Below are 26,121 nucleotides of genomic sequence, written 5' to 3' on the forward strand. Positions count from 1 at the left end.
AAAGTTCCTAAAAAAAAAAAAAAGCCTAAACTCTTCGCTCCGTGTCAGAGCAGCAGCACTCAGTCCTCCCGTTATTCACCTGTGTCTTTCCATGTCAAACTCCAGTTTGTTTTTTTTTCCATTCCTCCTCTCCTCCTTCGTGCGTTCCTCCCGGAGGAGACGTTCTTTCTGCCTCCCGTCGCCCTCCCTCCTCTGCAGCCACTTTTAGCACTTCCCCCTCTTGTCACGCTGTTGGAACTTCCTCAGCCGGCGGCCCCACAGGTCCTTCCAGGGGATGAGCAGGCTCCCCTTGTCGGCCACCACGCCGCTCTGTCCGGGAGAGTCGTCGTCCGTGCCCAGGAGGAGGTACTTCCTCCCGGGTTTGATCTTGGGGCATTTGCACGCCACGTCTTTGGCGCGCACCCACAGCAGCTGGTCGCCGCGGCGTATGCGGTTCTCGCCTTGTTTGTAGACGGAGATGATGTTGACGGTGAACTTCCACCACTCGCCCGACTTGTCGCCTTTTAGAACGTGAACCTGGACAGCTGTCGGAGGAGAAGAGACAAGATTAGGTCAACTTCATGTGCAGCAAAGATCAGCGGCTCAGTGTCGGTTTCTCCTGCTGCTTTGTGAGCGCCGTGTTTAATGTTTATTTACGTCTTCATCGACTCTGCATGCAGCAACAACATGAAGCTGAAAATGGACACAAATGAAAATTTACATCACTGAAAAAAAAACAACAACAAAAAAAATACATATGAAGATGATGAAATACATTTGGAAAAAAAGAGGGGTCAGTCTAAAAGGTTTCTCTCTGCAATCTGAGGCTCAATCACACCAAACCTGGTTACTATGGCAACAGATATTTTCCTTCGAGGGGAGCAGGGGGGGGGGAGCATTGGATTAGAAAACATCTAACAACCAATAAAACGTGCCTTCTATCAAACATAAAATCACAAGAGTGTCGATGCTGGACAAATATTTTAGTGATTTAAAAAGAGCAATTAAGACGTGCGAGTCAATTAGTGAATATTTGTTAATTGGACTGAAAGTATTTATTGTGACTTGAGTCTTTGTCTAAATCAGATCCTTCATTTGAAGGCAGGTCGGCCTCGTTCTGTCTCTTCAGGTGTTGATCAGTCGTCTCTTCCTGCCAGCAGTGAAGAGCAGCAGAGTGTTGGAGGATGTGTGTCGATGCATCGACGGTTTGTTGGGTTGAGTAGAGCGAGCTCTCACAGCTCTGCCATTCATCTCTGCCCTCTCCTTCATCCACACACAAAAAGGGTGTGTGTGTGTGTGTGTGTGTGTGTGTGTGTGTGTGTGTGTGTGTGTGTGTGTGTGTGTGTGTGTGTGTGTGTGTGTGTGTGTGTGTGTGTGTGTGTGTGTGTGTGTGTGTGTGTGTGTGTGTGTGTGTGTGTGTGTGTGTGTGTGTGCGGAGAGGGGGGGGGGGGGGCTTTATTTGTCTTCCCAGCCACAGAAAAAAAAAAAAAAAAAGTTCCAGGAGAATCGGGATGTGTTTCCGACCTCATGAGCGATCCGGGTTTTTGCTCCCAGAGCGCCGTCCAACTCCGCAGCGTGAGAATCCAGCGGAGATATCGCGCTCCACTCCAGGCCGCCGAGACTCGGCCCTTTCATTCTCAAGTGTGTTCTCAGTCTGTGCTGTGTATTTAAACACACACACACACACACACACACATCTCCTGCCACTTAGTATAAGCTAAATAGACAACAGAGGGAGAGAGACCGAGAGCAGCGGGTCAAACCATCGATTACAAAACAGTGTGAGCTGACACTGTTTGGGGAGACAGACAGTGTGAGATGATCCTGCTCTCGCACAAAGACCGCCAACCGAGCCTCCGTCGCAGCCAAACTTCCAGCTGGGTTTATCTTCTTTGGGCCGTGTGCTGAGGCTTGACACGGCGTGCCACCAACAAGTAAGGGCTAATGAAATTAGAGCTTGGTTAATTAGCGCTCAGAGGCCCCTGTCCCCGCTGGTTATCAGCTGGGTGAATGATCCGGGAGCTGTTACCCTCGGGTGAGCACAGAGGGGGGCGTTCAGGGAGGCCGTGTGGGACCCTGCCTTTGAGCGCTATCCGGGAGCGTCGGTAAACACGCGGCCCTTTGATTCATTGTCCCCCCCGGTGCAAAGAGAGGGAGGGTGCGTGTGTGCAGAGGAGGGTGTCAGGCGAGAATATAATCCCTTTGTGTCCGCCGTCTCCTTAGCTACGGCAGTGATGAAAAACAAAAATTGAATAAACAAAACATATTTCTTTCTCTCCGGGGTGGCGATCCGTCAGCGTCGGACTAATTTAGCACCTGTTTGTGCGCAGAGGAATGCCCAGAGCGCACAACTGTGTTTAAACAGAGGGCCCCTTCCCGTGACCCCCGGGGGCCTGCAGCAGCACTCACACATGGAGGGGGGGGGGGGGCCTGAAGAAAAGGAGACGAAGCCCCTGAAAAGCAAGCGACAGGCCTGAGAAATGAATTAAAGTGAGGCTGAGGGAACGCCGTGCAGAGGTGCATCTGCTTCCAGACTCTTTAGAGGAACTTCAGAGGAAAAGCAACAGGAACCGCACGCCCTGCTTCAACACAGCCCGGCTGATTTACACACACGCCTCAGCTGGGATGATTAAGATCTAAATCAGGGGAAATATGAATAACTGCTGCTTTTGGCTGCCGAGCAAAACACGACAAATGGCCTGAATTACTGTCAGCTCAGCTGTGAGCGGGAATGAGAATTATTTGGCCGTTGTTCAGCTGGATGCCATTTAAAGAAGAGGAAAGCAGAGTTTCACCAACGGTGGTTTTCAATGAGAGAGCAGCAAGAACTCGACATCATTATAGAGACGTTTTATAACCCGAGCAGGAATGATGACCTGCTGGGTCCAATCTCTCCGGGGTTCTGCAGTTTCTCGCTCGCCTTGAGTTCGCAGCAGCAACTTCTGACTTTGGAAGCGTCTCAGTTTGTTCATGACGTTTCTGGAACAAATATTTCACAGCTGGGTCGAGTGTTCTTTGTAACTTCACCAAAACATCTCAGTGTTGCACAAGTTCTGACAAAGAGGCGTCTTCGGACCGCACGAACTGTCGGAACGCTCTTCAGTTAGGATTCATTCTGCACCACAGGAACGACGCTCCGCCTCCTGAAGGAAGACACGTCTGTAGAGACGGTAGAGGTGGCGTGCAGACAGTCTGTAGAGACGGTAGAGGTGGCGTGCAGACAGTCTGTAGAGACGGTAGAGGTGGCGTGCAGACAGTCTGTAGAGGTGGCGTGCAGACAGTCTGTAGAGGTGGCGTGCAGATAGTCTGTAGAGGTGGCGTGCAGATAGTCTGTAGAGGTGGCGTGCAGACAGTCTGTAGAGGTGGCGTGCAGATAGTCTGTAGAGGTGGCGTGCAGACAGTCTGTAGAGGTGGCGTGCAGACAGTCTGTAGAGGTGGCGTGCAGATAGTCTGTAGAGGTGGCGTGCAGATAGTCTGTAGAGGTGGCGTGCAGACAGTCTGTAGAGGTGGCGTGCAGATAGTCTGTAGAGGTGGCGTGCAGATAGTCTGTAGAGGTGGCGTGCAGACAGTCTGTAGAGATGGCGTGCAGACAGTCTGTAGAGGTGGCGTGCAGACAGTCTGTACAGGTGGCGTGCAGACAGTCTGTAGAGGTGGCGTGCAGACAGTCTGTAGAGGTGGCGTGCAGACAGTCTGTAGAGGTGGCGTGCAGACAGTCTGTAGAGGTGGCGTGCAGACAGTCTGTAGAGGTGGCGTGCAGACAGTCTGTAGAGGTGGCGTGCAGATAGTCGGTTGAGACGGATTGTTTTGGGTTAAAGTCGAGCTAACGAGGTTCGATGGTGAAAAAACAAAACAGTTTTCTACTATTTTTGAATCCCTCGTGCTGGAAGTGAAGCAGAAACAGGAAGTAACAGAACGTTTTTATCACAGCTCAAGTCGAGTGTCTGAATCTTCATTCATGCTTCAGCTTCAATGCATCAAACATTAGAGAGAGAGAGAGAGAGAGAAAACACCTGAACACACCTGATCCAATCAGCAAATAAAATCAGCAATTAGCCTCGACGGAGAATTAGCTGCTGGTCATTTGTCTCTCTCTCTCAGGAGAACACGAGCTCGTCAGCAGGGTGTGAGCAGACGCAGCTTCAGGCCGTGCGAGTGAGCCGTCACTGCGCCAGGCTCACATTAATTGAGACGTTTGACCTCTTGACCTCTGGTGACGTCGGGGCAACACGAGACTCACTCACCGTAATCTTTTTTACAGTATTTCTTCATGGTGATCTTCATCTTTCCCTTGGAGGCTTTGCAGTGAGATTCACAATCTGAGGAGAGGAAGAGAGAGCAGAAGGAAGATGACACATTTCATCCTGTCGGACTGAAAAACAATCCCAGCTAACAGCTCCTCCACCCCGGCCCGCTCCCTCCTCACTGTCTTGGCATGCATTGTGTGCACTCTGAGGGCTGCAGAGGTCACTCGTGCACAAAAAGAAGGTCACGCGGGGGAATTAACCGCGTGACCTTACGGGGACCCTCGCAGCGTCTGAGCCTCCTGAAGCGAGAACGTAAAAAACCTACGAACGCTAGCTGAGGCTAAATCTTCCCTCCAGAGAGAAACAAGCTCTCAGACTTTGGATTAATGCTTCGCTTCGAGTGCGAGCACCTGGGGTTAAAAGGCCAACATGCTTCATCGATGGCGGCCGCGCTGACACGGCGCCGGGTACGTGGCGTAAGGAGCGGGCTGGTGGTGCGACCGCGGGGCAAACTGAAAAATTGAAATCATTTGTTCCTTTCACTTTCCTCACGCTGACACAAATTGGAACCAGATCATCTCTGTGTGTCGCCCCCCCCCCCCCCCTCCCAGTTCTCCCAGAGCAATAAGCCTTGTGCTTTTTTTTTTTTTTTCCTGGGGGGTGGGAAAGCCGGGCAGTGTGAAGAGAAAGGAGGGGGCAGCGGAGAGAGAGGGGAGACCTTTCAGCTTGCCTGAATATGGACAAACTTCATTATTTCTTCCAGCCCTGTGTCCAGTCTTCCCCTTTCTTCCCCATTATACTCCCACTGAATGAGGTTGCCTGGGTAATGATTGAGGAAGAAAAAAACGCCCCTCTCCTCCCTCTTAAAAAAAAAAAGTGGTTTGGGACGTGGGCTGAGGATTGAATTCATGTATGTAGAGAAAGCATTTCAGCTGGAATGCTGGGCTGCTTTCCGCCGCGGCGGGAGAAATAAGAAAAGAGGAAATCCCAAAGTAAATGAATTTGACGAGTCCATATCAAGCACGCCTGATTTCCATGTAAATGAAGTGCAGAGGGCGGGGGGGCTCTTTATCTCCTGCTGTCCCCTGGGGGCCTGTATCATACGTCCTTTGATAGCTGACGTGTCCCATTAGCCCCTTAGCGCCATCGCCGCAGTGGGCCATTACACTCTCAGCTCTCATTAAGGTCCAATCCCCCGCTGCGAGGACAAACGCCGCCTTTGTGCGTATGTGTGCCGCAGTGCCACGTTTCGTCCAGCAGGGCTCCTGCGGGGCTGGGGGGGGGGGGGCACGTCGCTCCTAATTTGGAGGGTGGTGACTGTGTGGAGTTTGACAGGAATCCAAACTCCACACAGTCACCAGAGGAGGAAACGGGACTCGCAACAAAGCTGGAGGAAGTCAGCGGCGCCACCGTCGACAGACACTGAGCGATGAAGACGAGTCAGCCGGCCTGTCCAAACGACCCGGGTGAAAAGCTTTCTTCAATGTGCTCCAGGAGCAGACAACTCGTGGTTCAAACAGGAGCCTGAAACACGCGCTCTCATATTTGATAGATTCACACGGGGAGGTCGACGAAGAAGAGCGGGGCCCGATACGCGTGTCCACTGAGTCCGGCTCCGCTCGCCGTTTCTGCCTGCTCACATCTCGCTTTATCTTTTCAAATCTTATTTCTAAATCGACACCTTCAGTGTTCGGATAAATTTACTGTTGTTTTTTCTATCATGGATTAGTCGTTGCTTTAATATAGTTTTAATTTAGCAACAAAAACTGTAAATAACTCAACACAGGATCCAGAGTTTGCACATTCCTCGTCCTCTTCTAAACTAATGTATGAACAGCCGCCCGGCACAGGCAGCGATCACATCCATAAAACCTGCGTGTAAATATTTTTGTTGCACATGGTGTGGTGTCAGCGGTCCAGCACGGACACCCTTCTCCGAGCAGGGGAACAATGGGGGCCTCACCGTCGGCCCAGCAGGCCTTGATTGAAATACAAACTGGTGCAAATGAAGCATGTAATCAGATTAGGGCCGAGACCTCGGGGAGGCTGCTTGGCAGGCTGGGAATACTGACGAGCAGGCCGCAGGGAGCGCTGCAGAAAGATCTGGAGTTTACATCAGCTGCAGTCAGACCTCAGAGCTGAAACTGTGAGCGCATGGAAAAACATGCACGCGCTAAATATGCACCATAAAACTGCGGTTATTTTAATATGCTCTTCAAAACCCAGAACGTCTTTGGTGCAATGACTTTAGAATAAAAACAAACATTCAGAGAGCAGCGAGATGAAGCCCGACTGAGTCCCTCACCTGACGGCTCCTCGTAGCTGCTGTAAGACGCTGTCGGAGACGCAGCCGGGATCTCTGAGTGAGAGACAAGAGACAGGAAACACGAGACAGTCTGAGAGATCAGAGATCAATAATCAACTTTATGTCGTTTAAATATGGAGTCAAAAACAAGTAAACAAAGATGTGTTCAGTTCATCTTGGAAGATAAAGATTGTTGGTTTATATTTGTGTCTGTTCGCCGTAGCTAACACATGCTAACACACGCTAACACATGCTAACACACTCTAGCACATTTTCACCATGCTTTGACATATTAAAACCTGGTGGTTCCAGAGCTGAACATGGAGACGTATACGGTGTCGAAGGTGTCAGCTGATTGGCCCAGATGTGATTCAGGACGGTGAGTGATTGCGGTACGTTGAGGGTCCAGAGAGCCAACGCTAAGCCTCTTGTTAAATTCAGAACTGGCAGGAAGTTACATCTCACAAAAAACTTTTTATCACTCTATTAAAACAAAGACAAAAAAATAAATAAATATTTGATTTAAAAAAAAAATAAAAAAAATCCCAATATATCCTTTAAAAACTCACATTTCCTCTGACTTCTTCACCACCTTCATTACCTTCCCACAAAACTGCAGAAAGCCTTTTCCAACAGGTTTTTATTAGCACGCTGGATTCTGGCCTCATCGCTCTGACTCTCTCACACACACACACACACACACACACACACACACACACTCTTTATCAGAGGCTCTGCACCCCGCTGGACGTTTGTTTGTGTGCACACGTCCTCCCAGACATTATTCTTATCTTATCTGTCGATGCCAGCCCGCTTGCCCTCACGCTCCCGGCTAAAGCAGCTCGTAGCTAACGACGTCTCTGTTTGTGTGAGATGTTGGCGTTTGTTAGCGAGAGCCTGGGATCTGCACGCTACAGATACAGCCAATAAATACATCAGCCATCATTCCTGCGGAGCGGGTCAGTGGATTTATTGTAAAACAAAGTGTGAGCGGTGTTAAAGTGATGCTTCGTTATCTTTTAAACAAGGCGAGTGTGAGCCTTGAATTTAGCGTGCACAGTTAGGAGCCGGTCTGAGTTGGTCTTACTGATGCAGGGCGCGATGGGCGAGCGGCTCTGCTGGTAGCCTTTGGCGCAGCGGTTGCAGGTGATTCCTGTCACGCCGTCCTTGCAGGGACATTGACCTGTCGTCTGGTTGCACGTCTTTCCTGCCGCTCCGACTGGATGGCAATCGCACGCTGCAGAGAGGGAAGGAAATCAGGAGGGGAAAATGTCACCAGGACATGAAGATGTGCCGGGGCGTGTTTTTTCTTTTTCACCAACTACCAAGAAACAAAACGTCTAAAACGTCTTTAGAAAGTAAAATCTGTTTGTACACACAGAGAGACGTAAGCTCAGCGAGCACGCCGTCACGCCGTCCCTGCACCCAGGACGACTCTTCATGAGGTCGCCTGTGGACGGCGTGCAGAACGCTTCAGTCTCTCCACACACACGAGATGTTTCTCTCGAGTGTGTGTTGCTCTTCACTCTTCAGTTTGTAATGTAAAGACTTTTCTTGGCGAAGACTTCCTGCAAATAACGGCTCGAATAATGTTCCCCGTTAATGGACGAGTGGAGCGCACTTCAAAGTCTGTTGAAGCAGTTTGTGGAGATTGCATGTTAAATGTGAGAAACTCCCTCTGCGTGTGTGTGTGTGTGTGTGTGTGTGTGTGTGTGTGCGCTGCCAAACGTTTACCATAAAGCTGGTGTTTGAAGTGCTCGCCGAGCCTCCCCATTAGCCCTGCATGTGTTCGGTGCAGCAGCGGAGCCGCTTGAGCGTTTTGCTTGAAGTGCTCCAGCAGAGGTTGGAGTTGTTTTCAGTCTGAATTTATGGAGCTTGAGGAACATAACAAGATGCTTATTAAATCTTTTATTTCATAAAATAAGCTCGACCTCCTTTGTTTTTTCTTCCACCGACTTTTTCTCTCGTAAAAGTTTCTTCCAAGTGTTGAAAAATGAAATCAAACGTTTTCAGGGGTCGTCATCGTTTCCTCGGAGAACTCAAAACAAGTTTTTCAAAACTATGAAATAATCTTCACTTTAACTTCTTCTACCAGTGTACGCACCCGTCCGTCTGTCCGTGTATGGACAGGTGTGAAGAGCTCCAGGTCATCAGAGTCGCCAGCGTGTGTTCAGACTCTGACCCGTCGATGACAGGAAGTCGTGGCCGCTGCACGGACGGTGAGAAGTCGACCTTCCTGACTCCATGCAGGGTGGAAGCTTTGCTTTGAACACTGACACTCGTTTGAAAGAGGGAGTGGCGTTCTGTCAGCATGAGAGTGGCGCTCGGAGCAGACAGGAAGTGCAGGACCGACACAGCTTCAGCGTGTGTTTATCAGTGCTAATCAGAGCTGGACTCAGAGATGACGCGGAGCCATCAGCTGCAGGATTTGTGGATTTTCTTTACCGGTCGGGGTTCAGTTTGTTGCCCAAGGACTGCAGGAGAAAGGGCTTGAACCCTCAACCTGTTCAATGAGATCTGGTCCACTCTCCCACTGAGCCACAGCCGCCTCAGGACGCTCCCACCAGCCCTGAGCACGGTGTCACTTCAAGGCCTGGAAAGTGAAAGCACAGCCTCAGCGCCTCGGCAGGGGGGCTACGAGCTCTGAGGGGCTCGGGGGGGTCCGGTGCACTGAAGCATGGACCTGCTTCACCTCCGTGGACCCGCTGTGCCTGGTTTAAGACTCAGCCATGTTTACACTGCGCTCGATGAGGGGTGACCTCGTTAATCTGGGAAATAAAACACCAGGCATTCAACGCCACCGCCGCACATGCAGAGGGACTCTTACTTTACCTCCAACATTTATTAGCCAATCACAGAGAGGACATGCTGCTGGGGGGGGGGGGGCTCAGTCTCTTCTCTCCCTGACGTGTTGTGAGACAGAAGGAGCTCAGCGTTCGTCTCTCTGCACATTAATCCTTCGCCTGCTCCGTCTCCAACACACACCTGTGTGTCAGTGACCAGGTGTTTCCTCTGCTCCAATCACACGATCAGCTCACACCTCTGTTCTGTTTGTCGGCTCACAGACGCCGAGACAGGCGGGCAAAACTTTCTGAAGGATTCCCGTTTAGCTGACGTCTCCGACTGACAAAAGTAGAAAATAAACTACGACTCTGATAACGTACAAAACGACCCTGCCGTCCAATCAGTGAGGAGTGTGGTTACCTTTGCACGCCCGGCGGTGAGAGATGGACTTGGTCATGTCTCTGTAGTAGCCCTCCTTGCAGTAGTGGCAGTGGCGTCCGGCCGTGTTGTGACGACAGTTGAGGCAGACGCCGCCGCTCCTCCGGCCAGACAGCTTGTACAGCTCCATGTTGAAACGACAGCGGCGGGCGTGCAGGTTACAGTGGCATGCTGGGTAAAAAAGACAAAAAGGAGAAGCGAGAATAGTCTTTGTAAACGTCTGTTTATGCTTTTTAAATAAAGTTCAATGTTGTTGTAAATCAGTGATGATTTCTGTCTCAGCTCCACGTTTTTTTATTTTAGAGTCGAAAGTTACAGACTGAGACGACTCGTTAGAGAAACAGGTGGCGTGGAGCGGTGTGGCGTGGAGCGGCGTGGCGTGGAGCGGCGTGGCTTTGGTCTGGTCTGAGAATAAAAGCAGCCTCTAAAAAAAAAAAAAAAAAATGTCCTTGTTCTTGCTCTCCCTCTCTTTCTTGGCCACCTGCTTGTGAATTTAACCTTTGACCCCTGGTGATGTCAGGCAGGAAAACTTTCTTCCGCTCTCCCACACGTCTGAGAGCCGGCTGATTTATTGTTTTTACTATTTTCACTCGTTTATTCCGACCCCGGGTCCACGTTTCTCACGCACTCACAACTGAAGCACGCTGCTGTCCCTCAACCTTTTTATCATACGTGAAGAAGATGAGGGGAACGCCATCGTGCCCGTGTGAACACAGCGCTGAGAACAACAAACCCACGCTCTGTTTAAACGAGTCTGTTTGTTGTATTTCCTGACAGGAAGTCACAAATCACGCCGTCATTGTTTGAGAAATGGTTTTATCCTGTATCGTCAAAGTTCCTTTTGTCTTTTCTCAGACTGGATTAGACGCCGGCGAGCAGCCTTCACACCTCCTCACATTTCAGTAATCTCGCCATCAATCCGCCCGTCTCCCACTCACGGCAGAGATAAGACCCTCGCATATGTTTCACCTTCATCAGGAGTCTGAATCACGTACGAATCACGCTCGCACCTGCCGTAAGGGACCGAGCTGGCAGGTGGTGCGGATTCTGAAACACACACACACACACACACACACACACACACACACACACACACTAAGGTGTTTGGCAGCTGTCAGAGGCTTATCTACCACACTTCTCTCCCCAGAGACAATCAGTCAGACACACACACACACACACACACACACACACACACACTCTTATCCCAGATGTTATCTCCACTTAAGAGCACTGTGATGGAAAATGCGACCAACATTTCTTTCATGAATAGAAAATGGAACGCTCCCCGACGCTGGTCCTTCAGTTTCATCTTCATAAATATTCAATCAGGCGTGTTCATTGTGACGAACCAGCCGTCGCTTTAAAAACAGAATTACTTCAGAAAACACACAAAAAAAAAAAAAAAAGTCTGAGAGAGAGTTAAAGATGCAGCTGCGAGATTAATAAACACAATTTGCAATCTGCAGGAACACACAGCGCCCCCTGTGTGTTCCTGTAGGGGGCGCTGGAGTCCCATGGGTGGCGGTCTCCGTGCTGGAAATGCTGTCTCAGGCTAACTTTGAGTCAAGCTAACGACAGGCTGAGAGCTGAGGCGGGTTTTAAGCCTCCTGACAAACCGTCACACGGCGCCCACCTGTCAATCAGCTCAGCTACACGCCTTATTGTGAATAACTCTGATCCTTCATCCAATCAAAACTGCTGAGTCATCAAAACATTCCCCCCCTACAGTGTGTGTGGATGGAGACATGAGCTAATCACACCTATTTGGTTTTTTGAAGCAGGCTGTAAACATGTTCATGTCTGCTGTAAAAACAGGCTGTTTGAATGGGTGTGTATGTGACTTCCTGTGCTGCTGCAGCCAGCCTCTAGTGGACACTCCAGGAACTGCAGCCAGCCTCTAGTGGACACTCTGGGTACTGCAGGATGTGAGGTAAAAGAACAAAAAAGCGGAAAACAAAGCAACAGAGTCCGATATACATCGCTAACGTGCTGCTTTGAGATTCCTGGTACGACACGGTGGGATTACTTTGTGTCGTTTCTGTCTCTGCTTTCATCAGCTTTTGAGGGCCTACTCAGAGCGCCACTAGTCCAGTCTATTTCTGTTGGAGAGCTTTCTGTCAGGCGTAGTGAGGGAAGCACTCGTGGTGGGTGTGCATACAGGAAGAAAATTACACATCCCACGTGTTGATGGAGGCGATTTGTCGCTCCGCCTGCAGATGAGAGAACACTTCAGAGACAATCAAACGTCCGCATGTGTTGATCGCTCGTGACGTCTGGTTCTGGATGATTGGAAGGATTCGGTAATGTACACATCCTATCAACACGTCCCTCTTTAACCACACAGTGTGTACCTGTGTGTGTGTGTGAGAAAGAGAGAGACTGATGTGTGTTTTAAAGAATGCACCGCTCTCTCCGAGGCCCACAAAGACTGAATTCCAGCACGTTTGTTGTTTATTCAGGATCCATTACTCTCTCACGGAGCCTAATCCCGTTCAGTCGGATCAAACGGAGTCTGTAGCGACCTGTGATCTCAGGAAGAGACAACAACCAGCCCGCTAACAGATTACACCGCCACGTCTTCATGACGACAGCTGGTGTAGTGCAGAAAGAGTTCAGTCACACACACACACACACACACACACACACACACACACACACACACACACACACACACACAGATACAGAGCGTGACCTGTCTCCAGGAGTTAGTCCGTGTCACGTGTGTGAGCAGAAGGTTGAGGCCGGACTCGAACCCTCGACCGCTGCAGTGAGGACCACAGCCTCCGTGCATGAGCTGTCGGCGCCTGAACACACACACACACACACACACACACACACACACACACATTGTTGATGTTCCATGAAACACACTGGGTTGTAAAAGCTCTCGAAGCGTATAGAGATGACTCAACGCTTGTATAACACCTGGACTGTGTGAGGGGGATGATGAGGAGAGTCAGTGAGTTCTTTATGGTCCATGACGTATGGATCATCAAGAGCCTTTTCAAAAAGTCCGTCCTGTTCTTCTGAAGTCAACAACCTGGGATTGTTTGAAAGTAGAATAATAAAAGTCATGGAGATCCACTTTTTAAAATGTTGGTTGACGTTGTCTTTAGGTCCTGACAGAAATTAATAACTCGTGTTCTCTGAAGAAGGAACAAAGAAAATCTGTCATCTGCAGCCGTTTGTAACTTCGAGAATTAGAGATCGTTTTACAAGTTTCTGGAATGTTTTTAATGTTTTTTAAAAAACGCCCCCGCTCACCTGGACGTCACACAAACAAAGCGTCGACCACATGTGAGACGCCTTTAAAGATGGTCGGCTCTGTAAGAGGAGACGGGACGTTTACACAAACATCCGCACAGGAACGTGCAGAGTCAGGGTAAGCGGCGTGGTTTTTAATGAGTCACATGTCACATATGGGACGATGTTTGAAAAGTAGAATTTGCTGCACCTGTCTTCGTGCTGAGAACTGCTGAGGCCACACTTTGGTTTCTGCAGACGTTTCTCGTTCCTTCGCCGAACAGACGGCCACTAAAACTTTCAAAACATCCAACGATGGATCCATCTTTTTTCATTATCGTTCGAATCAGCTGCTGGGAATTTTATCTTTGATTAAAGGTGGGTGGATGATGCAGGTCTGTGACAATGTGTGCCTTTAAAGACTCACAAGAGAACTACAAGATCACAGGAAGAACTACAAGATCACAGGAAGAACTACAAGATCCGAGAGAACTACAAGATCACAGGAAGAACTACAAAATCACAGGAGAACTACAAGGTCACAGGAAGAACTACAAGATCACAGAGAACTACAAGATCACAGAGAACTACAAGATCTGAGAGAACTACAAAATCACAGGAAGAACTACAAAATCACAGGAGAACTACAAGATCACAGGAAGAACTACAAGATCACAGGAAGAACTACAAGATCACAGAGAACTACAAGATCGCAGGAAGAACTACAAAATCACAGGAGAACTACAAGATCCGAGAGAACTACAAGATCACAGGAAGAACGACAAAATCACAGGAGAACTACAAGATCACAGGAAGAACTACAAAATCACAGGAAGAACGACAAAATCACAGGAGAACTACAAAATCACAGGAAGAACTACAAAATCACAGGAGAACTACAAAATCACAGGAGGAACTACAAGATCACAGGAAAAACTACAAGATCACAGGAGAACTACAAGATCCGAGAGAACTACAAGATCCGAGAGAACTACAAGATCACAGGAAGAACTACAAGATCACAGGAAGAACTACAAGATCCGAGAGAACTACAAGATCACAGGAAGAACTACAAGATCACAGGAGAACTACAAGATCCGAGAGAACTACAAAATCACAGGAAGAACTACAAGATCACAGGAAGAACTACAAGATCACAGAGAACTACAAGATCACAGAGAACTACAAGATCACAGGAAGAACTACAAGATCACAAAGAACTACAAGATCACAGAGAACTACAAGATCACAGGAAGAACTACAAGATCACAGGAAGAACTACAAGTTCAGTGTGAGGTGCAGACTGTGTGTGAACGACCAGATCAGGAGAAGATCCGGAGCCGTCCTCCTGTTTTCAGGGGTACAGATGTGTTTCAGAGACCCCGACCCGTCTGAACAGGAAGTGACGCTTCGTCATCGAACTGTTGATGTGAAGTTGTGTCCATGTTTGTGTTCTCTGTTTGACGCTGTCTGCAGAGAGTGTGGGAATGAGTCTCTCCTGACTTGCTCCACTTGTCTCACCGTGCAGCATACGATGATGTCATTTGGGGTAATGGAGGGGGGGGCGTTCCCCTTCCCCTTCTTTTATGAGCGTGGCTCTGTGATCTCTGGTGGAGATCAATTAGCTGAGCAATCAGCCCGCCCCGCGCTTTGTGTGAGTAACTGCTTGTAAACCGTTCGGTTGCCTGGCGAACGGGGAATTCACGGCCTCAACATAAACAGCCACCCAAGAAAAGCCTGGACAGAGCGCCACTGCAGGCTGCTGCTCAACAACTGTGTGTCGTTACGTAATGCAGCATGACATCATCCCACGCCATGCGACATTAGCCAAGTCATTTCAGATTAGCTGGTAATAATGTGCGTGTCGTAATGAGCTGTTAGTGGTGACTCTGCTGGGAACAGTAGTCCTCTCTTACAGCCTGTAATGACGCCGCATTAATCTGCACTGACCTTTCCGACTGTTTATGCTAATACCAGTGCAGAGCGAGGCGCGGCGAGAGTCTCGCCCTGAGGGGTTTTCCTTCTGTCTGCAGCACGCCGGCTGAGCTGGTTCGACCCCGTGCTCCTGCAGAAACATGTCCGAGGAGGCAGCGTGTGAAAACTCGAGCTCCGTTACCATTAAACAGAAACTCAGCTAATGCATGCATCTCTATGAGACGCTCCAAACGCCTGCTGACCGGCAGGCGGTGCGGACGCCGTGACTGATCTGAACCACGACACCTTTCACAACAAGAACAAAAAACAGAAAAAGAGCTAGCATTGTGAAATCGAGCGATCAGTTCTGAGCAGCTGCTGCTCGGCGCTGCCAACGATAACACGTCCTCGTTCTCATGAATAATAAGTCTTAATGGCGGGCAGATCTCAGTCCATTCATCGTGTTGTTGCGGGGTTGGGAGCCGTCCAGGGGAGGTGGGAGTGACTGAAACTGGATTTATCAAACATTCTTCTGCAGCAGCCATTTTACTTTGACTGTCCATGTTTGGGAAAGTTGAAAGGCAGTGATTGGTTCAAATCCGGACGGGATGCAGGTATCCTGTAGGTTAGTGCGCGTGCCTCCTCGGCTGCAGCTCGACCCCCCCCCCCGCCCTCAGCCGGCTCAGTGAGCAAGGTGTCTGTGTGTGATGTTTTTATATCTGATCACAGAGTGTGTGTGTGTGTGTGTGTGTGTGTGTGTGTAAACACAATCATCACACACGCCTGTTGTTCAAATATTCTCCTGGGTGATATCTCATAGCAGCTTATTAATGAGTGTGTTTGGGTTTGATAGCTTGTATATTTTCATTGACAGACTGCAGGGCTCCGTCAGCGTAGGTGTGGAAATGGGCCGAGGGGGCGGGGGGGCCGGGGGGGGGCTGCTTTCCTTCCTCGAGTTTATGGGAGAGGTGATGAAAAGGTCTGGAGTCATTAGGCTCCATAAGCAAAATGTGCTCGCTCTATTTGGAGAGGAAGTCTGCACTCTGTGGTGCTTGGAGCATGTACGCTCTTTAAGTGATGTTTTTTTTTTTTTTTTTTTAATCTTTACCGTTCAACAAACCACCCGGCTTCATGTCCAGATCCTCTGAAGCTTTTCTCACGTTGTCGTGTTTAAGTGGTGGCGGTGGGACGGATGAGAGGAGGCGTGCGGTCTCCGGTGGCACCATGATGTTTGAACCAAACGGTCCTAAATGTTGTTCAGTCTTGACTCCTTTTGTCCTCGGAGCAATCAGGATAAAAGGGATTTGGGTTCCAGTGTTGATACACTCAGGAGACTTCTGAAAACCGCTCGCTGACGCTACCTGTAATCACGCGCTCGAGGCCGACCCGGGTCGTTTCGTCAAAGTCGGGAGCTTGTATTTACAGTAAACCTGAATGCACCGTAATTGAGCTTTTGGTCTGAGGGATTGTTCTCCAGACTAAACCTGTATGAAGTTTCTAAACACGGCCAGGTCGCAGTGGGACTCCGCTGGCCGGCGTTACGCTGCCCCCCCCCCCCCCCGCCCCCCCCCCGCCCGTAGAGCAGGGAGGTTATTTTAACACTTTGGCACGCGCTCTCTCCGCTGCGTCCCCCCGGCGTGGAGGGAATACGGGAGGTGGAGGCAGGAAAGCGTTGGCTGTAAATCACAGCGCTGAGGTGCCATCCATCGCTCCTGTGCTGTGAGGCTCCAGAGGCCTAACTCAAACGGACAACGCCGTTTAACCCTTTAACTCCTGATTCAGACGTCACGTTGTCAGGAAAGTATCTACACTTATAAAAATATATTATTAAACCTGTTTTATTTTCTTCTGCAACAGGTCAGTTTGATACACCGTCTTCTGCCTGCTCCACGTCTCAGAAAATGTGTGCTCAAACGGGCCGTTTGGAGATGTTCCCTTCATGACATCACAAAGGGCAGTAGCCCCTCCCCCAGGTGGGTGACACTCCCACAGCTAGGTGTTTGTTCTGCCCTCTGAGTCTGCCTTCTCACCGTAAACAATAGGACATGGAGCCAGAAAGCAGCGAGTACACCCGAGCCCTTCCAGAGAGGGGGCGTGGCCAGACACAACTCATTTACATATTTAAAGCTACAGACACAGAAACAGCCTGTTCTGAGCAGGGCTGAAATAGAGGGGTTTATAGACATGATCAAATACAGGATCAGAGTGGATTTACAACAACACACTTCACACACATGATGAAGAGGAGCGAGGACACTGATTTCACCTGAAGAGGAGGAGGAGGTCATGTGTCCTTTAACATCCTCTTAAAGTCCTCCAATGAGAGCAGCTTATTTCAGGTCTTTTTTGTAATTGTTCAGAATAAAGGACCTGAAGAGGAGGAGATGAGATCAAACTGTAACACCAGAAAAGAAAACAGAAGGACTCAAATCAAACGGTCTCAGAGCAGATATTCTTAAAGTGACATCAGCTCGCCTCAGGAAATAGGACACGCCTTCAGACTGCGGCACATTTCCTCAGCCAAGGAAGGAAACGGTGAGGGAATTAACGGGTAATGATTGTTTGAATGGAAACACTGAGGGGTCATTAAAAAATGGTTTCTTCATTTTCACCCCAGAGTTACCTCGGCGGATACGGTTGCCGAGGTAACGAGGAAGAGGCGAGGTTCTTCCTGAAGGAGGTCGAACCTCCAGCCAGTGATCTCAGCAAGAACGAGTTTGGACTGTGGGAGGAAGCCGGAGTACCAGGCGAGAACGCACGCATGCACGGGGAGAACATGCAGACTCCACCCAGAGAGGCTCCTGTCAGACGGGGATTCAAACCAGCAACCTCCTCGCTGTAAAACCTGGAACAGCAGGTGTTTCCAAAATCATCCAGACACCCTGCAGCTCCTCCTCCACATCATGAAAACCTGCAGGAACAGAAGACATGACGGCGTCGTCTGCGACTGCTCTGAGGTCACTCTTTTCCACGCCTGAGTGGGAACCAGAAACCGCCGTTATCTCCAACTCTCTGTCATGAGAGAGCGAGCCTCGCTTTATCTGTGTAAATAAACCACATGGCACAAATTCACACGCAGACACATGCGCTGAGATGCTCCGTGTTTACAAAGGGAGGAGGAAACAGTGTGTGTCGCAGAGCCCATCGGGAGAGGAAGGAAGTGACTCTCTGTCTCGGGCGAGAGTGTGAGCGACCTCTGACGAGAGATGAGCAGGAACGGGCAGGAACTGATGATCTGCTTCGTCTACACGCCTGCTCTGAGTGAAAGAGACCGGCGAGCGCGTGTTTACCTTCTCTGCGTCTCACAGACACGGGCAGGTGAAACAGGAAGTCAGGGGTGGTCACCTGCTGATGATGCATCGTCAGATGATTCCCTGAGTGTGCAGCCAGCGAACGACACAAGTCCTCCAACAGAAACCAAAGATTCTGAATCTGGTCGTCCACATTTGGTAAAGTCCCAGTAAAGTTTTTTTTTTTTTGTTGTGACTTCCTGTCAGTGTGATCCTGATCAGGTCAGGACAGTGTGCAGCTGTAATCGATCCAGCTGTCAGCTACCAGTCGAAGGAGCGTCTGCCTCCACTGCTGAGTCCCTTCATGCTCCTTTAAGGGGGGGGGGGGGCAGTGGAAGTGTGTGTGTGTTCACACAGCGGTGTCGGGCGGCGGAGCAGCGGGGAAGCTGGCCGGGGGTCTGAAGCCGAGCCGCGGAGCGTGTCTCTTGGCTGGCCCCATTAATCATTCCCAGCATGCCTTGCTCCAGCGCCTCAAAGGGGTCTTGATGCGCACACACACTAGGTGGTCCCGATGCCACCCCTGAGAGCCCCCCCCCCCTCTCTCCATGTAGACAGATGGAGGACACAAAGAGTCGAACATCCACACATCGTGCCTTCATTTCATCCCAGCTCGCCGAACAACACGCCGCCCCTCGAACTCAAACAAACAGGCGGGAAAACAAAAGAACGTGATCCGCCCCCAGCCACTCAGCATCCAATCACGCTGCAGCATCTTCGTGCTTCACGCCGTGTTTCAGAGACAAACAGGGATGAGACAATGACATCACGCTTTAAAAGATCAGAGTTCAAATCAACTCTGAACGCATTCGGACAGGTGACGTACCTGATGATGTCACAAACCGCCGTCAGCTGTTTTTAATTAAAGAACCACACCCATCCAACACACACACACACACACACACACAGAGGCCAGTCTACTTATTGCTGTAACTGAGAGCTAGGGTCTGAACTTGGGCCCTTGCTGCATTTGCACGCCTCTTTTTTCATCTGAAGTCCCCGATTGTTGACATTTTGACAGAACTGCATCATGGGAAATGGTGTTTCTTTGACGGATTTTGTGAGAACAGTTCCTGTTTGTGTTTCATCTCAGGTACGCCCGCCGACGGACTTCTCACTGTTCCATCAAATGTTAAAAAAAAAGCAAACAAACACAACACTCGTACTCTGCACACGTTCCAACGTTCACGCCACGACGTCCTGCAGCTCACGCACGACGGACACGGACGTTAAATCACAGCCGAACACACTCGTCTTAAAAACACTCGCTCACCTCTTCAACACGCCGTCCGCAGCAGCAGCAGAGCGAGATTCTTCAGCTCGCCCTTTAAAAGCCTGACCGGCGTGTCTGTCTTGAATTATGAGCTCAACAAAACAAAATCCTCCAAACATGCAGCCTTTACCCAGAGGACAGCGGCGTGAAGCTGAGCGTGGATTCTTCTGGAGATCCCCCAAACACATCTCTTTGTTTTATGGTCTGCTTGTATACAGAGAGAGCTCTTACTTAAGTCACATAGGCTTATGTTGCAAGAAAGCCCGGAGGCCACTTTCAGCCGGGGCCAGCTTCAGGTTTACTCTTCTGTTCGAGTCAAAAGCACGAGGAAGAGTCACAGGACACGTTTAAAGGGAGTCAAAACTGTTTCTACACGCTTAATTGTCAGGCCTTTAATTTAAAGGTCACATATTCTGTGAACTCCTCCTCCTCATGTTCCTCCATGTTTCAAAAAGTCACAATTATTCATGTAAGTTTGAGACAGCTTTATGACGACGTTGTCAGAAATTATTTGAGAAATCTGAAAACGAGCCTCAAAAAGGTAAAAAGCTGCAGCAGGACAATAAACGTGAAGTCAAATTCAGCATCATCTTTAAAAAAAAACAAAAAAAACACTTTTATAAATATATGTTTGAGTTTGGCTGTTTACGTGGAGGAGGCGGAGCTTGTGATACCACATGTTTTGGCTTCACTTTTGGGGCGCTGCCACGTCGTCCATCTTTTTTTAAACAGTCTCTGCAGCACACCTGTTTACTTTTAAAGACTCCACGTTGTTTATATGAACTTTTGTTTTCTTCACATTCTTGTGTTTGTTTTTATTTTTCTTGATCTGCTCTCACCATGAAACGTCTGCGTGATGAAATGAGCTGTGTTGTGTTCAGGGCTCGTTAAAACTCTCTGTAAAGCACATGTGCAGGACGTCGTGCTGTTTGAGGTTGCTGTGGACCTCTGGCTGTGTCCTCTGTTATCACTTGTGACAATACAAACAACAACATGTTTGTTTTCATTTAACTCTAGAAGGTTTCTTTTGCCTCTGGGCCGAACAATTCGGGTTTTTTGGAGCCGATACCAAAAATCTGATCCTGAAATATCGGCCGATATTTTCCTTCGATCTATGTTGGATCTGATTGTTTTACACATTTATTGTTTATTGTTTCTGCTGCTACGTCCACGTCCGTCACATTCACCGCTTTCAATCTCGTCCAATCACTGAGCTGTATCCACTCCTGCTGCGCTCTCATTGGCTGGAGGAAACACACCAGCTCCGCCCACAAACGTCCCGAGTCGACCAGAACGAATCAGAAGAGTGAAATCCAGTCAGAGGACAGAGTCTCTGCAGACACAGTCACACATGTACGGAGGCCCAGAAGGGACACTTCATCATGGAAGTAGCTGGCTCGACCTTTGACTTTTGGTTGTGACGTATTTTAGCCCCTTTTAGTCACGATGATGCGATGCACTGCAAGTCGAGGAAATTCAAATTAGAGACCCATCAAAACAAGTCGCTCCAAACTAAACAGAACCATTCCCTCCTCGGGCCATTGTTGAGTAAACTCAGGGAATTTAAAACCCTCAAGAATGTCTCTGCTTACACATAAAATGGAAATGGCCGACGGTCCCCTGGCGCTGGCAGAAAGCGATCGCCCAGACAATGATGGCGAGAGAGAGAGAGAGAGAGAGAGAGAGAGAGAGAGAGAGAGAGAGAGAGAGAGAGAGAGAGAGAGAGAGCTCACATACCAGAGGACGAGTCAAAGTATCTATGACATCATTCCTTCCTGAAATTCTTCTCTGCTGCCACATGGGTTTCTGCCGCGGCGCTGAAATGAGACCCAGATGGCGAGCAGGCCCCGACTGGTCCAACATGGCAGCAGGGAGAGCGTCAGTGGTCTCAGTCGGCTTCTCGCTTTGCCAGATATGAGAGAAGTTATCAGGTCAATCGTACCCGACGCGGCTCTCTACAATGACTTCAATCTGTCGTGCAGTACCGATTTTAAACACCAGGGCTCAGGGTGACAGACTGAGTGCTGTGAGGCAGCTTTGGTAACCTAGCAACAACAATAAGTGCAGATGAGGAGCGCAGGAAGGATAAGTCGTTATTCGTTACCGAAGTCCAAAAACAAAACAAAACACTAAAATCTGAAAAGCTCTTTTAAACGTCAACGCAGAAGGAACCCGACTGTGTCACACACAAACACACAAACACACAAACACACAAACACACAAACACACAAACACACAAACACACAAACATCCCTTCGAATCCTCGGCAGTGGATTCATCATCAAACCAGCTGGTTCCTTAAAATCAGTTTCTTCCCCAGCTCTATTTTTAGTTTGTGCTGTTGGACGACGCTCCTGCGTGAGCTGCTCAGACCGGGAGCAGAGCCAGACGTCGATTGATACAATCATATCCTCATTCAGCAAACCTGCGGGGGGGGCAAACATGGCCGACCCTTCTCTGAAAGGATTCTGCACAAGTTTGAAAAACGGCAAACTGAGAAAATATCGATGGAGCCTCCGCTTTATACAGCAAAAACAACGCTGGCGTTTACCAAAGTGCAAAATTACACGTGTGAGTAACTCGGGGCGACCGTTCTCAACTCGTCTCAAAATGCACTTGGCAGACGCGAGTTTTCCCACACTTCCCTTCACAGCCCATCAGTCAGGCCGGAGAGGAGCGTCAGGGGTCAGCGCCACGCCGAACACGCCGAGAATATGAAGCAGCTGCCTGAGACTGAAGAGCCTCAAGTGTCACCCTGTGTGTGTGTGTGTGTGTGTGTGTGTGTGTGTGTGTGTGTGTGTGTGTGTGTGTGTCAGCTTCATTAATCCCCTCACATTAATGATTTCAGCCCGTGGTCAAACATTCTCCTGCGTTCATTCAGAAGGTGCAGAGAGATCGTGACGGTTCTCACTCTGCATCCAGAACTCACTTTAACTCGTCTCACAAATTAAAGACAAATAAAAGTTAACATGACGACGTTAAGCCACGCCCACGACCATGGACGCCACTCTTACTGGTCGTTTCCTTCTTTTCAAAACTCAAATTATTATTATTTTTTAAATCTCCTTTTCGCTGCTGACATTTTCTCTCCTCTCTCCGCTCTGCCTCTCGGAGGATTTTCTGGGTTGTTTTTTAAACTCCTTGCGGTTGTTTTTCACCTCGCCTTGATTGTTTGTTTTTTTTAGTGACACATCTGAAGAGTCACTTCATGTGAGGGCATAATCCCTCCGTGCTGCTTTCAAATCCTCACGTTCAAGAGGAGGAGGAGGGGGGAGGAGGAGGCCTGTGCCACCCTCTGCACCTCTCTCCACTCCGGCCCTGTTTTTATGGACAAACATTAAAGTCTTATAACTCCGGCTGATAGGAATGTGTGAACACTGCTGCTGCTGCTGCTGCTGCTGCTGCTGCCAACACAAACGCCTGTTCACACAGAGGAGGAAAAAAAAGATGTTAACCCTGCAGAAAGAGTCATGGGAAACTGGCTCCATTCAACTTCCTCAAAGTGACACCAGCCACACCTCTCTCTCTCTCTCTCTCTCCTCAACATGTGGGCGTCCTGCAGCAGGGAGGACACGTCCACACACATCATTAGCACCGTCCACTCGGCTGCTCAGACAGCCCCTCCCTCCTCACAGCTGTTTCTCCTGAAGGTGTCAGACCGTCCGTCCTTATCAGCCGCCTCTCTGCACATTCAGCTCGCTGGAACAAGAGCGTCCCTCTGTGATGGAGAGGTCGGACCCAACTCGTGACAACCTTTTTGTTTCAGTAAAAACACACAGAGACGGTGGCTTTGCAGGGCCAAAAAGAAGGTGGCCAAAGGGCACGTGTGCATGAACTTTTTTACTTCTCGTGGTTTGTTTCGCCGCGGCTTCGAGGTCATGAGCTGTTCCTCATGTTTGGATTTTAAAAGAAAAAACATCCCAGCACATAAACTCACTCTGTGCTGCTGCTGCTGTAAAACACAGACCTCAGCCCTGGCTTTAAATGATCTCTCCTTTGTCCGCCTCTCTGAATACTTTAAGGCCTCTAAAGTGCCAGTTTATACTCTACGTGCCAAACATGCCAATAAAACCGCCCTAATCGGCCCTCCGATCTGTAATAGCACCTGCTTCTGGAAACACAACACGCCCCTGCAGTCTATCTCTGCAGCTGCAACGTTTCCTTCCTTTTCTTCAGCTCGGAAACGACAGTCCAAACGCCATTACACATTTTGGACAGGCGCATTGACTCTGCTGAGATGACTTCATGCGCTTTCTTTTCCTCTGGATGTTGATAAAAAAAAATCAGCTTTCATTACTGAGTACTTTATAACACACAGCTTACATCGTGTCTGATCCCGTGGAAACAACACGTGATTCTTGTCTCTTTACGCACAGAGGTCATCCATTTGTGCACTTCATTTTCATTAAAATGAAGGTTGATTTTTATTAATACAACGATTATTTATCTTGCAAAACTAGATTATCAAATTGAACAATTTAATAAAAACGTGTTGCATTTTATTTAGGCCTCATTTCCGGTCACGTTTGGTTTTGTGCAAAGACGTAAAATAAATGTTTGACGTGAAAACTATTTTTTTTTAAAACGATTTAATATTATCATGATGGAAACAGATGAATTATCCAATAAGGATTAATTTAGATTAATTTAAAAAGCTTTGTTAAATTAATTTGAAATATTTTTGTCATTTCAATAACTTGGACTTTTCTTCTTCGTGTGTTTTGTGAAGTTGAGCTCGAGGCCTTCTTCTGTCTCCCATTAACGAATTAAAACGATAATCCTGTTTAATTTATCTAATTATCACCAGAATCAAAGACAGCATTTTACATTTCACAGAGAAGACTAAAGAAATGCTGAGATTTGTAAATGAAAATAAATAAACCGTGTGTGCGTAATTTGTCCAGAAAGACGAACAAAAGTCACCAAATATTCAAAGTTTGTAGCAGCACGTTCACATGAATACAGGTAAATAATGAAGCATTAATACAGGTAAATAATGAAGCATTAATACAGCCACACAGTGCGCGGATCATAACGGGCTCTTACCGACACACTCGTTGGCCTCTCGTGCCGTGGCGCGCTGCCACGGCCGGTCGTAGTGGAAAGGTTTGCACCTGTCGCACTCGGGCCCCGCCGTGTTGTGTTTGCACTCACACACCAGGTTCCCCTCTCGGTCTTTGACGCACTTTGACGCGTGCCCGTTGCACTTGCACCGACCTCCGACCTGCAGGTCCGACACGGCGTAAAAGTAGGAGTCTCGCGCCAGCTCCGAGTCGTCCTCGTTCTCGTCCCCGAAGGTGTGCAGCCGGCTGAAGATCACCTTGATGTCGGTGGCCGTCACCCAGTCCTGCAGCACCGGGGAGTTGTCGAAGTCGTGCGCGGAGGGTCTCCCGTCCAGGGTGCTGAAGGCGATGAGTCCGCCGGTCAGAGGGTGCATGTCGGTGTGGGAGTCGGTGCAGATGGCCTCCTGCTCGTTCTGCTTGGTGATGGCTGCTTTATTCTGCCGGTTGTACATCTTCTTACACTGCGTGGAGTAATACTGAAACGGGACCCAGGACTTGCCGTAGTCCATGGACTTGTAGATCGCCATGGATTCCGGTCGAGGTGAGCAGAACTGCAGGCTCACATAGGTCACCTCAAACTTTTTACCTAACGACAAGGTGAGCGTGACGTTCTGCGGGAACTGCATGTAGTTCTCCGAGTGCCAGCACGTGAGGTTGTGCGGGTTGTTGAGGTCCGTTAAATACGCGGGAGGATGCGTTTTCTTGGGGTCTCCGGCGTCGCACGTGTGGCAGTCCCGGGTCCTCTCCTCTCCCTTCTCGGTCACCACGCAGTACCTGGCGGCGGGGCTCCCGCAGGTGCTGGACACGCGCACGTCCTTACCGAAAGCGGAGTTGACGAAGTCCGGGATGCATCTGCGCGGGTTGCCGTTCTCATCGTAACACGGGTCCGGGGGGGAGGACTGAGCCGCGAACATGCTGAGCCCGTACCCCCCAGACACCCCCTCGGCCAGAGCTGACAGTGTCAGCACGGTGACCCAAACCTCCAGCATCCTGTGCATGGTGACCCGAGCTCCGCAGGGACTGTCCCGCTGAAAGGACAGACAAATCAATACTATATATTTAATTATAACAGAGGACAAATCAAGACGAGCACAACATGGGATCTATTTAAGGACACAAACTCAAAGTGTAGAAAGATCCTTACGAGGCAAAGAGAACTCCACCCTGCTCAGAATAAAAAGAGAAAACTATCCCCCCTATAAACGCCTTTAAAAAACTCCTGCTCCACTTTTCAGCCCTTCTCTTTGTGAGACCCCCGAAATAAAAAGGAGAGATGGCAGAAGCCCAGCTGCCTGTGTCCACTCAGTCACACCTCTGCCCACCTCTATCTGTGTCTGGCCCATTCCTCCGCGGAAGAGCACAAGTAAAAGAGGGGCTCCCAGTCAATCACAGCACAGCACCGCAGCCTGCTCGTTAAAGGAGCAATAGACCTGCGAGGGGCGACATCTGCTGGTAGATCACGTGTACTGCACGCAGCAACTTAGAAAACACAGCTTTGTAAAGTTCTTCATAACAACAAGCAAAAGCAAGATAATGGAAAAAAACCCAGAGAGAAACATAAAAACATTAAACATGATCAAATGCTTTAAAG

At 49.1% G+C, this 26,121-nt stretch overlaps 1 protein-coding gene and 2 long non-coding RNA genes across 5 annotated transcripts in view; 2 read left to right on the forward strand and 1 right to left on the reverse strand.

The window, feature by feature from the left end:
* The window catches only part of ntn1b (netrin 1b), a 26,345-nt gene extending 630 nt beyond the window's left edge, over positions 1 to 25,715 (reverse strand). Inside the window, exons 1-7 of the mRNA XM_079366290.1 lie at positions 25,675 to 25,715; positions 24,514 to 25,558; positions 9,733 to 9,921; positions 7,616 to 7,765; positions 6,529 to 6,582; positions 4,221 to 4,295; positions 1 to 524 (exon numbers count right to left, since the gene is read on the reverse strand). The exon at positions 1 to 524 is cut by the window's left edge and continues 630 nt beyond it. Coding sequence (XP_079222416.1) covers positions 205 to 524; positions 4,221 to 4,295; positions 6,529 to 6,582; positions 7,616 to 7,765; positions 9,733 to 9,921; positions 24,514 to 25,528 — 1,803 coding nt within the window. The 5' untranslated portion in view covers positions 25,529 to 25,558; positions 25,675 to 25,715 and the 3' untranslated portion in view covers positions 1 to 204. The remainder of the gene's footprint in view (positions 525 to 4,220; positions 4,296 to 6,528; positions 6,583 to 7,615; positions 7,766 to 9,732; positions 9,922 to 24,513; positions 25,559 to 25,674) is intronic.
* The window catches only part of LOC306838239, a 42,913-nt gene that overhangs the window by 16,122 nt on the left and 670 nt on the right, over positions 1 to 26,121 (forward strand). The window contains exons 3-4 of one of the 3 annotated variants that reach the window (XR_013781051.1): positions 16,765 to 17,190; positions 17,292 to 17,358. The exons of 1 other annotated variant lie outside the window; for it this stretch is intronic. This is a non-coding gene — a long non-coding RNA (uncharacterized lncRNA). Of the gene's footprint in view, positions 1 to 16,764; positions 17,191 to 17,291; positions 17,359 to 23,029; positions 23,240 to 26,121 lie in introns of those variants that run through there. One more of the 3 variants, XR_013781050.1, reaches the window with a different exon arrangement.
* LOC306838242 lies at positions 945 to 2,403 on the forward strand. Its single transcript, XR_013781059.1, has 2 exons — positions 945 to 1,279; positions 1,418 to 2,403. It is a non-coding gene; the product is annotated as an uncharacterized lncRNA (long non-coding RNA).

This window comes from Symphodus melops, assembly GCF_947650265.1.
Source record: "Symphodus melops genome assembly, chromosome: 17".
Lineage (NCBI taxonomy): Eukaryota > Metazoa > Chordata > Actinopteri > Labriformes > Labridae > Symphodus > Symphodus melops.